General features: G+C 28.8%; 1 protein-coding gene across 2 annotated transcripts in view; it reads right to left on the bottom strand.

Annotated features, from left to right (window-relative positions):
* Window positions 1-5,172: 5,172 nt before the first annotated feature.
* Window positions 5,173-13,630, bottom strand: part of LOC115218654 (cubilin) — a 397,234-nt gene continuing 388,776 nt past the window's right edge. For both annotated transcript variants that reach the window (XM_036508531.1, XM_029788578.2), the window contains 2 exons: window positions 8,429-8,581; window positions 5,173-5,714 (listed from right to left, as the gene is read on the bottom strand). In XM_036508531.1, the coding sequence (XP_036364424.1) occupies window positions 5,488-5,714; window positions 8,429-8,581 (380 nt within the window). In that variant the 3' untranslated portion in view covers window positions 5,173-5,487. The remainder of the gene's footprint in view (window positions 5,715-8,428; window positions 8,582-13,630) is intronic.

Consider the following 13,630-nt stretch of genomic DNA (forward strand, 5'->3'; position numbering starts at 1 on the left):
ATATGTGATATATATATTATGTGTATGTATATTTATATGATATATATATTATGTATGTATATGTAGATATAGATATGTATAAAATTATATATTTTACATGTATATCTCTATTATATATGTATGTGCAAATGTTTGTAGTTTTACAGCTATTTTGAAAGTATTGGAAAATAATAAAACTTCTGCCAGTTTTATTTCCAATAACAAATCTTGGTTCGCCTATAAAACCTCCACTGGAAAACACAAACACAACTTAATGGCTGCATTAACGTACTTACCACTTTGGCAATGAATGTATGTGGAAGTCCATAAATATATGTATCCATATATATATACATACATACATACATACACATACATACACATGTGTGTGTGTGTTTGTGTATACACCATGCACACATGCATATATTCACAAGCATATGTATGCATAAATATGTTGTGTTTATAAATATGTATTTATAGATATTGATACATATGTATTATGAATAATATTTAAATATGAGTATATATTTTTATTTACTGACATATATATTTGTTATCTATATTTTTATGTACAAGTACACACAACCATACTAACACCTCATATATATATATATATATATGTGTGTATGTGTATATACATATAGATATACATACATATATTTACATAGAAACATATGGATAAGTGTGTATATATATATAAATATATATGTATTTATATGTATGTATTTATATATATATATATATACGTATTTATATGTATACATATATGCATATATATATTTGTATGAATGTATACACTCCCACAAACACACACACACGCATGTGCACGTGTGTGTGTGTGTATGTAGGTTTGCATGTGTAGGTGTAGTTTGGGTGATTGTTTAAGAAGTTAGTCTTGGAACCATGAGGTTCTGGGTTCAATCTCACTGCCTTGCATCTTTAATATTTTTTCAGTATCTATGTCACTTGCGAGTTAATTTGGCCGACAGAAGCTGAAAGAAGACTGGCTCTATGTGTATGTGCATCTGTACCTTATCTTGACATCCTGTGATGGCTGCAATATGAGCTGACCATCATACAAGCAAATTATTCATTTCCAGTCGTCTTTGATAGGCAAGTCTAGCCCTGGGGAAATATCAACTTGCTTGGAAACAGGTGAGATGTTGGCAAGAGAAAAAGTATCTAACCATAGAAAATCTGCCTCAACAAATTTCCTCTGACCCATGCAACTATGGGAAAGTGGACGTTAAAACAATAATTCTAATGATTGTGGTATATATATATATATATATCTCATCATCATCATCATTTAACGTCCACTTTCTATGCTAGCATGGGTTGGACGGTTCAACTGGGGTCTGGGAAGCCAGAAGGCTGCACCAGGCCCAGTCTGATCTGGCAGTGTTTCTACGGCTGGATGCCCTTCCTAATGCCAACCACTCTGAGTGCTTTTTACGTGCCAGACGAAGCTGGCAAACGGCCACGATCGGATGGTGCTTTTTACGTGCCACATATATACACACACACATATATATATAAACACATATATATATATCTGTAAACATAATATGTGACAATTATTCAGTAGCCAAGATAAAACTCTGAGTTTCGGATGCCGAGGTGGAAATCCACACCACCATCTCTTCAGTTATCCGGCCATTGGAAAAACCTCTATTTACATAATATTGAGGTCTCTTTCTTTCTTTTGTTATCTTACCGTTTTTACCAATATATATATATATATAATGTAGAAAAATACACAAACTGACATTCACATGCATAGATGTTTATGCATCATTTTCATGTAGATTTTTGCAGTTATACATGTGTGTATTTTAAATATTATGCAACATATATACTTATTAATTATGATACATGTATTATGTATGAAATGCATGTAATTCGATGTTCATACATAATAAATGTACACATGAATATTTATATACAACTAAACACAATTGTTTTTGATATTATACATTTTATGTATATTCATGTTTGTCTCCATCTATCTGTGTATTCATTTCTTGATGTCCGTTTCTCTTTGTCTCCCTCTCTCTCTCTCTCTCTCTCTCTCTCTTTTCTTTTGTTTCTTGAAGAATAACAAGAGAAAGATTTTATGCAATGGCAAATGACAGTCGGAATCTGTCAACTTAGATTTCTCAAATCACCACAAACCACCTTTATGGCTGATTTAATCTGTCTAGACATTATTTTTAAAGATTATTTAGGACAATTTTCCTATATATCAAAAGGAAAAAGATTAAAATCCCAATTCACCATCATGTCATCAGAGTTCTTGAAATAATTTGACCAAATACTAGCACTTTATTTATATGATGATAATTTTGTTTGATGATGATGATGATGATGATTGTGATGATGAAAACTAGTTAATGATTTTGAAATTTAGTTTCTGATAACAAATTTACAAAAGAAGTCGATTCCTTCCTTCTATCCTTACACCATCAGACGATGACTAAGTCCCAATGACTTCCTTGACAAGTGCTAGATGTTTATCAGGAAATTCTCATGGAACTATACAAATATAGTTTTTCTGTTACGATCTTTTGAATATTTCTTTACCAGAAGAATATCAAGAACACTGCATGACATGTTCCCTGATTCTGCCCAAGCTTTGCTGAATCACCATCTTCTTAAAATCAATAATAATTATTTATAGTCTTGACACAAGGCCAGCACTTTTGAGGGGAGGGTCTAGACGATTACATTGATTGTAGTATTTGACTGGTACTTTATTTTGTTGATCCTTGGAAGATAGAAAGCAAAGTTGTCAGGATTTCATCCAACTTTCTAACAATTTTCTTAAGGAATTGCATAAATTGTTTCTTATTTAGGTGCAAAACCAGCAAGGAGAGGCATTAATTAATTTCACTGATCTCAGTACTTCGTTATTTTATTGACTCTAGCATGGTGAAAGGCAAAGTTTACCTGAGTTGGATTTGAACTTAGAATGTAAAGAGCCAGAATTAGCTATTTAGTCCAGCACTCTACTGATTCTGTTAATTCACTGTGTTAACAAGAACAGCAGCAGCATCAGGCAGCAGCAGTAATAATAATTATAATAATAAGGAACATAAAAGAAATGGGAAGAGAGGGTCTGGTTGAGCTGTGACAAAATGTTTTCCTCGTTGGCATGACTCGAATCATGAGGAAAGTATTAGAGAGTTGAAGAGAACAAACAGCATGGCACTGAAGGCAGCTGGTAGCAAGTCTTCCGCTACTCATGCAAGGATTCCAACAACACCGAAGTTAAAAAAATATATAACTTGTCTTAATTTTTGCTCAAGGCCAGCAATTTTAGTAGGGAACAGGATTAGTCAATTTCATCGGTCCCAGTACTTTTGTTTATATACCCTAAAAGGATAACAGCCAAAGTTGACCTTGGTGGGGTTTGAACTAAGAACATAAAAACCAGGAAGAAAAACCGGTGAACACTTTGTCTAGCACACTAACAATTCGGCCAGCTCACCATGTCAACCATAATAGTAATACTACTACTACTACTACTAATAATAATCATGGCTTCAAATTTTGGCACAGGGTCAGCAGTTTTTGAGAGGGGAGAGGAAGCTGACTGCATCAATACCTGTACTTGAATGGTACTTATTTTATCGACTCCGACGGATGAAATGCAAAGTCAACTTTGGTAGAATTTAAGCTCAGAATGTGAAAACGGATGAAACGACACTAAACAGTGTGTCCAACATGCTCATGGTTCTGCCAGCTTGCCACCTTAATAATAATAATAATAATAATGATAATAGCAGTAATATTTTGAAGGGCTCAGTGAGAAATGTAAGAATTCTTCTTTGTTTTCTCTGTGAAATTTGCTTTCTTTTTATCTGGCAAATAATAAATAGACAATTATTCATTTCTTTGAGTTCTACTGTTTTCCAACAATATTAAAATCCTTCCCAATGATTTTAGGGCTATTTTGTGTGCCAACTGTTGTTCATGCAGTTATAGTTTCTGCAAGAATACATATATGCATGTATTCTCCCACCATCACTGTCTCTCTCTCTCTCTCTCTCTTTCATTCTTTAGTTTTATGTTGTTTTCTGACATTAGACTGATTCCAAATCTAAAGTCAATTTCTTGACTAATGATATTTCATCTACCTTCTTAAGCTTTGTGACTTAATACAAAATATTTGAGTACTTTCGTAGAAAATACCTTGTTTACATAAATTAGGATGTTAGCCACGTGTGGTCTTCTACTATGAAACATTATGTATTTATGTATCCCTCATTTTTGAAATATTTGGACTCTTCCTAGGCTGGCTTCTAACAAAGAAACACTGGTTAGTCTTGCATGTGTGTGTGTGATTAGACATATGCATCTGTTTATATGTATATGTAAGTACAATGTAGATAAATGCGTGTAAAGTTATTTATGATTATACAAACATATACATATCGATATAAATGCTCGTTAGTGTAAAGCTGTCAGGCATTGAGGACGAAATGCTTGACTTTTATGGTTTCTGTCTACAATATTTCTATTCTGTTAAATAATACTTTATACTTTCTGTTTTGAACAATTTTGAGTTTATAACTACAACAGGTTATGCTTTGTTATAGTATTATCCTTATTTTAACCATCATCATCGTCATCATCACTGCTGTCATTGCTGCTGTTGACATCACTGGCATCATCATTAACATCATTGTCATCATCGTCATCACCACCACTGTTGTCATCGTCAATGTCATCATCATCATCGTCATAACAAAAACTTTATCATCAACTTTTCATCTTTGTAGAAGTGCTTTATCGTCGAGAAGATAAAGCAACTCTGGTTTGTTGTTCTTGTTACTATCAGACATAAAATTACATTTGATCTATTTTAAAAAGGAGAGACCTGGACTCTTTAAACGTGGCTGAACAGATTAATGAATTAAAAACCAAAAATAAAAGTTACATAAAAAAAGGAGAAAGAAAAAAAAAGAGCAACAATATAGAAATATATTGATTTGTTCTCATTGCATGATAAAATGAAAAGGAAAATGAAATATTGATGATAGTAATAATAATAATAATAATAATAATAATAATGACGATAATTATCATTATTATGATTATTATTATAAAATATTGATTTTAGTAATAATAAAATACTAATAATTATTATTATAATAAAAATATAGATAATGACAACAACAACAATAATAATAATGATAATAATAATAATAATAATAATGATCATAATAATGTTAGTAAAATTTTCCCTCCTCCTCTTATTGAATATGGACCATATATTTTTCAGAAATATATATAAAAAATAAAAAATGGAAAAGATGTAAATATGTTTTTGTGTCCTCATCCTTATAATTATCATTATTATTATTATAATCATCCTTATCATCATTATTATTATTATAATAATTATATATATATACATATATATATACATATATATAAGAATCAAATCCTCGTAGTTTGATAAAGTTGTTGAGGGCAACTTGAATGCCTGGCTTGTTGGTTATTTCAGAAAGTTTCTAAAAGAGACTTCATGGACACGCTAGTGGAGGCATGGTCATAGATGTCCATTCTGCTGCCCATGGACTCTGTGCCCTTGTTTCCTTTGCCTGACCACTGGTGATGACCATATTTCCTAAATAAATAACGGCCCAGGAGGAAGCAGCCCACAAGAATAATGAGAATAAGCAGGGCGATGCACAACCAAATGTGGTTTGGATGTTTAAATCTGGAGGCTGTGTTTGGAAAAAAAAGAGAAGAGAATGAAAGAAACGTCATTAAGAAATTTCAACAGTAATTAAAAATAATAACAGTAACCATAGAAACAATAACAAAAGACATGACAAACAAAAACAATATTAATAACAAAAGTAACATCATTTATAATAATAATTGTGGGACAGAAATAATTAGTGTTTCTAAAATAGAGATAAATTCCCAAATTTCTGAGGAGAGGAAACTCAATGAAATCCTTTTCTGTGCTTGGATTGTTCTTTATTTTATTGAATATGGAAGATGGGAAAGTAAGGCTGACTGAGAATATTAAGAACTGAAGCAAATATGAGAATGGTTTCTGAATGAAATGTTTCTGCCACAAGCTACAGGCCAGTTGTTTTATGGTGCAGAGTTTAGTCTATTTAATCAACCCCAGAATCTCACGGGTACTTTATTTCATTGAATCTGAAGGGATGGAGTTTGATTTTGACAGGATTTGAACTCAGATCATAAAGAGCCAAAACCGAATCACAAGATATTTTGCTCATTTTCCTATTGATTCTGCCAACTCAAACCGCAGTAATAGCAACAGCAACAGCAATAATCCTTTCTACTATAGACATAAGGCCTGAAATTTGAGGGGAGGGGTTAAGTCAATTATTTCAACCCTAGTGCTCAACTGTTACTTAATTTATCGACCCTCGAAAGGATGAAAGGCAAAGTCGACCTTGGTGGAATTCGAACACAGAATGTAGTGGCAGATGAAATACCACTAAGCAATTCGCCCGGTGTGCTAACGATTATGCCAGCTCACCGCCTAATAATAATAATAATAATAATAATAATAATGATAATAATAATAATAATAATAATAATAATAATAATAATAATAATGATGATGATGATGATGATGATAATAATAATAATTATAATAATTATAATAATAATGATGATAATAATATAATTATAATAATTATAATAATGATGATAATAATAATAATTATATAATTATAATAATAATGATAATAATTAATAATATAATATAATAATAATAATATTATATAATAATAATGATAATAATAATAATAATAATAATGATAATGATAATATAATAATAATAATAATTATAATAATAATTATAATAATATGATAATAATAAAATATAATAATGATAATAATAATAATAATAAATGATATAATAATAATAATAATGATGATGATGATGATAATAATAATAATTATAATAATTGATAATAATGATGATGATAATAATAATAATTATAATAATAATAATAAATAATAATAATAATAATATAATATAATAATAATGATAATAATAATAATAATTATATAATAATAATGATAATGATAATAATAATAATAATTATAATAATTATGATGATAATAATAATAATAATAATAATAATGATATAATAATGATAATAATTATAATAATAATAATAATAATAATAATATTAATAATATATAATAATAATAATTATAATAATAATAATGATAATAATAAAATAATATTAATAATAATAATAATAATAATAATAATTATAATAATAATAATAATATTAATAATAATAATAATAATAATAATAATTATATAATAATAATGATAATATTATAATAATATTAATAATAATAATAATAATTATAATAATAATAATGATAATAATTATAATAATATTAATAATAATAATAATAATAATAATATAATAATAATAATGATAATAATTATAATAATATAATAATTATAATAATAATAATGATAATATAATAAATAATGATAATAATAATAATAATAATGATAATAATGATAAAATAATAATGATAATAATAATAATAATAATAATGATAATGATAATAATGATAATGATAATAATGATAATGATAATATAATAATAATATAATAATAATAATGATAATAATGATAATAATAATAATAATAATGATGATAATAATATAATATTATAATAATAATAATATAATAATATAATGATAATAATATTAATAATAATAATAATAATATATATAATAATAATGATAATAATTATAATAATTATAATAATTATAATAATTATAATAATAATAATAATAATGATAATGATAATCCTTTCTACTAAAAGCACAAGGCCTGAAATTTTGGGGGAGGGGACTGGTACTTATTTTATCGACCCCGAATTGATGAAAGGCAAAGTTGACCTCGGCGGAATTTGAACTCAGAACGTAGCGAGGTATGAAATGCTGCTAAGCATTTTGTCCAGTATGCTAACAGTTCTGCCAGCTTGCTACTACTACTACTACTAATGATAATTCTTTCTGCTATAGGCACAAGGCCTGCAATTTTGGGGGAGGGGGACTAGTCGATTACATCAACACTAATGTTTCACTGGTACTTAATTTATTCACCCCAAAGGATGGACGGCAAAGTTGACCTTGGTGGAATTCGAGCTTGGAATGTAGTTGCCAACAAAATACTGCTAAGCATTTCATCCGGCATTCTAACGATTCTGCCAGCTCGCTGCCTTACTACTACTACTACTACTACTACTACTATAATAATAATAATAAAACAATAATAATATTAATAATTATTATTTCAAATTTTTGTATGTATGTGTGTATGTGTGTGTGCATGTGTATGTGTGTACGCGTACGCATATATATGTACAAGAATGTATGTATTTATATTCATAAAGTTATTAATATTGTAAAAATATCTTACACTGCAATTCTGTATGGTAAGATGCTAAAAAGCCCGTATGTTCTGCAGTAGAATTAGTATGAAAAACGACTAACATATCTCGGTTAGACGTTACAAATTTTGGTTGATCATCTCCGCACCATTTTCCTAGTAGAACGTCGTATTCTGTAGGCCCTGGAAATAGAAAGACGGATATAATATAAATATGGTTTCACATATGCAATATAGTGAGTTGATAAACTTACATAATCCTTACAATTAATAAACAGAATCGAATATTCAAAATCAGGAAACAACAAAGTTATAAGAATTACCCCCAGCAGTGTTAACCACATAAAGTTTTTGGAAGACAAACATGATGCAAATGGAAAAAGCAGATCCACTTTAAAATCAATAAGTGAATCTATAATAGAGTTGGTTCATCTTATTCAGTTTCCTTCGCAATGAAGGATACACAGCTGGAAATACTCAGGAAGCAGTCAATATATATATATATATATTGTTATATATATATATATATATATATATATATATATATATATATATATATATAATATATATATATATACATACAAACACACACACGTTTATACACACATATATACTTTATCTAAAAGCAGCAGAAATATAACAAAAGCTGTTACTTTTGTTATATTTCTGCTGCTTTTAAATAAAGCATATTACTCTACCTCTGGTATTTGAGTACTCTTTTTTGCACCTTGTTTCACATTTATGTGCTTACTCCGGTATATATATATATAATATATATATATATATATATATATATATATATGTATAACAAATGAAAGAGAGAAGATGGAACATATGAGATAAATATTATTAATCACGACAATTGTTTCGACACATCTAGCTCGATTCCTCTTGGGTGGAACACTCAACAACTAGTTCACGAGTATCCGGTGGTACAGATGTATCTAATCGGGTGACAAATAAATAAATACAACTCGTTGAAATGACTGTTCCACAATGTAACTTTCTCATGTATTCCATCTTCTATCTTTCATTTGTTATATATCTAACGACCACTCTAAAAGTGACTGTGTTTTACCAGTAAGCTACTCCGTGTAAACCATACGTTTTATTATATATATATATATATAAATACAAAATGGGACAAGGACGCAAAACATCCAGATAGACGATACAAAAATCACAGCCATTAATCTTCAGTCAAGAACCAGATCATCCTCGCAATTTCGGCTGATTAATCTTGAGATTGCTCCAATCTGGCCAGCCCCAAGGAAAACCTAAGCTAAGAATATTAGTTTCCTTGGAAAAAAGCATCGAATGTTTACGAAACAAGGACGGAAAAACGGACGATGTTACACGAATATAAATACAAAAATAATAATAATAATAATAAAAACAATACTTCCAAGGAATCTAATGCTCTTAGCTTAGTTTTTCCTTGGGGTTGGCCAGATTAGAGCAATCTCAAGATTAACCAGCCGAAATTGCGAGGATGATCCGGTTCTTGACTGAAGATTAATGGCTTCGAATGACCCGTCCGTGTTTTTTGTATTGTCTATCTGGATGTTTTGCGTTCTTGTCTCATTTTGTATTTTATATATATATATATATATATAGCGGCGTACGTACACTTTGTTCTACACAACACGAGCGTAGCCAAAAATAATTGGAAACTTCTCTGTGAGGAAAACCCGCTGTAGTTCAGGCTTCCACAGTGAGAAGCCACTTGATGCGATCCTTAGGCATCAGTTTGCCAATCGGCGTTGTCGTGTGGTGAAGTCGTACTGCCACGCGATGCGTTTTTGTTTTGCAGTGCTTCTCCCACTGTTTGTCGATTTTTGCGATGGCTGAAGGAACTGCGTGTTTCCGTGAAATTACGTTTTCTGCTGGGAAAAAACGGCGGCCCAAGCAGTCGTCGTGCTTCAGATAGCTTACAAGAACGCTGCATTGAGCAAAACACAAGTTTACGAGTGATTTCCACGCTTTAAGAATGGTCACTTTTTGCTTGAGGACAACCGTCGATCTCCCGAACGAATGAAAGCATTTTGAAAATTCATGAACTGATCTTGGAGGACCGTCACCCAACAATTGACGAACTTGTTGATATGACTGCTGTGTCCTGGAGTTTCTGCCAACGAATTTTGAGCGAGGGATTGCGAAAAGATTTGCAATAAAATTTGTATCTCGCTTGCTCACGGATGATCAAAAGCAGTCACGACTGAATGCGTGCCGTGAACTGAAAGAACAGTTGGAAGTTGATCCGGACCTCTTTTCGAAAGTCCTCACTTGTGATGAAAACTAGTGCTACAGAATTTGCAGGTGAAGAAAAAAGCGACGGAGGCGTTAAAAGGCATCACTTCGCAAGAATTCTAGCAAAGTATCGAGTAGTGGAAAACGTGACTGGAGTGATGCATTGTTCAGATGGAGAATAATTTGAAGGCGATTAAAATGTAAACCTGTAAAACTAAGTGAATAAAATAATATTGCAAAATTCTGGTTCCTTTTGGGTACACACTCGTATCTGTTTTTATGTTATATATTACTCATTAATGAGTATTTATATCTCACCAGGTGGAGAACTTTTTTGTTGATCTTACTATCAGAGAGCAATACACTGTGTATATATATATAACAATTGAAAGTAACGCCAACATCACCGCTGATATACATTATAAACACGCAGACACGCATCAAAGCCTGAACTTTAAATCGTGCCATCCAGCACATACGAAACGCTAGCTATATATATATATATATATATACATACATATAGAGATATATAAATTTATATACATACAGATATATATACACACACAGATATACACAGATCTATATATATATATATATATAAGGCTGTGTAGATTTTAGAACATTTATAAATAGGTCTTACAGCTGTTTCTAGGATATTTATAATATCCTTTCATCGGAGACGGTGTGAGATTTTAAAAAAATGTAAAAAAGAGGAAAGAACGAGAAGAGAGGAATAAAGAAAAGAAAGAGAAGAAAGAAAACAGAGGCAACGAAAATTTTAGGAAAATAAAAAGAAGAAATAAGTCGAAAGTTTTACCGGTGAGTGTGTTAAATTATAAGGCACAAAAAGAAAATGACACTCTCCAGATACCGCAGAATGTATATATATATATTATATATATATATATATATTATATATATATATATATACACACATACACATACAGATATATATAAATATATAGAGATATATAAAAATATATATGTACATACATACAGGTAAATATATATAATAATTTTTTCGTAATGAGAGAAAAAAACCAAGGCTGTGCAGATTTTAGAACATTTATAAATAGGTCTTACAGCTGTTTCTAGGATATTTATAATATCCTTTCATCGGAGACGGTGTGAGGTTTAAAAAAATGTAAAAAAGAGGAAAGAACGAGAAGAGAGGAATAAAGAAAAGAAGAGAAGAGAAAAAGAAAAACAGAGGCAACGAAAATTTTAGGAAAATAAAAAGAAGAAGAAATAGTCGAAAGTTTTACCGGTGAGTGTGTTAAATTATAAGGCACAAAAAGAAAATGACACTCTCCAGACACCGCAGAATGTATGTATATATATATATATATATATATACACACACACATACAGATATATATATAAATATATAGAGATATATAAAAATATATATGTACATACATACAGGTAAATATATATATATAATTTTTTCGTAATGAGAGAAAAAACCAAGGCTGTGTAGATTTTAGAACATTTATAAATAGGTCTTTCGGCTGTTTCTAGGATATTTATTATATCCCTTCATCGGAGACGGTGTGAGAAGGTTATAAAAAATGTAAAAAAGAGGAAAGAACGAGAAGAGAAGAATAAAGAAAGGAAAGACAGAAAAGAAAGAAAACAAAGGCAAAAAATTTTTTAGAAAAGTAAAAATAAGAAATAAGTCGAAAGTTTTACCGATGAGTGTTAAATTATAAGGCACAAAAAGAAAATGACACTCTCCAGACACCGCAGAATGTATGTATATATATATATATATATATATATATATATATATATATATATATATATATATACATACAGATATAAATATATATATAAACGTATACATACATACAGATATATATCAATTTATACATACTTGCATATATATAATAAATATATATATACATACAGATATATATAAATATATAGATATATATATATATATATATAATATATGTACATACATACATCTATATATATATATACATATACTTTTTTTGTAATGAGATAAAAAAATCAATGCTGTATAGATTTTAGAACATTTAAAAATAGATCTTACGGCTGTTTCTAGGATATTTATTATATCCCTTCATCAGAGAAGGTGTGAGATTTTTAAAAATATAAGAAAATAAAAATGAAAAAGAGGAAAGAACGAGAAAAGAGGAATAAAGAAGAGAAAGAGAGAAAAGAAAGAAAACAGAGGCAAAGAAAATTTTAGGGAAATGAAAATAAGGAATAAGTCGAAAGTTTTACCGGTGAGTGTGTTAAATTATAAGGCACAAAAAAATGACTCTCCCCAGACACAACGAATGTACAGACATATATATATAAATTAATAATAATAATAATATATTTATAGTATTTATTTGTTACAATATAACTACGAATCGATTACTTCTTTAAGTACTTTAAAGATAAGATTTTTGAAAGTTATTATTTAGCAAAAGAGATAAAGATAGTTAATTTACTATAGCGTTTGTTTAAGATGGTTTGTTTGTATTTTTGAAATTAGCTATTTCATATTTAAATATGAAAAATTAATTTATTAGGTCTTTATTATATGTGCATATATATTTATTTATAGAGATTATTTAGTTCTTAATTATATATTTATATACATTTATATATTTTCATTGAATAATATGAATAATCTTTTTTTTTGTTTTTGTAAAATATTTATGTAATTAGATATTGACTATTACTAATATTAGATTATTGGTGGCTTTCTTACCTTAAAAATTAATACTTAAAAATTAAAATTAATATTTAACAATATAATCGTTGTTTTGACATAATCATAATCGTTAAGTTTCTAGTTTGATAATAGAGTTTTTTTATAAGAGAATTTATTTTATTATTTTATTATATTATTTATTTCTTAAAAAATATTGTTTAAATATTTTTGATTATTTATTAAAATATTACAATTAACCTGAAGATTGACTGTAACCATAACTCGAATTATTAATTGAATTTAAATTA

This window comes from Octopus sinensis, linkage group LG13 (genome assembly GCF_006345805.1).
Source record: "Octopus sinensis linkage group LG13, ASM634580v1, whole genome shotgun sequence".
Classification (NCBI taxonomy): domain Eukaryota; kingdom Metazoa; phylum Mollusca; class Cephalopoda; order Octopoda; family Octopodidae; genus Octopus; species Octopus sinensis.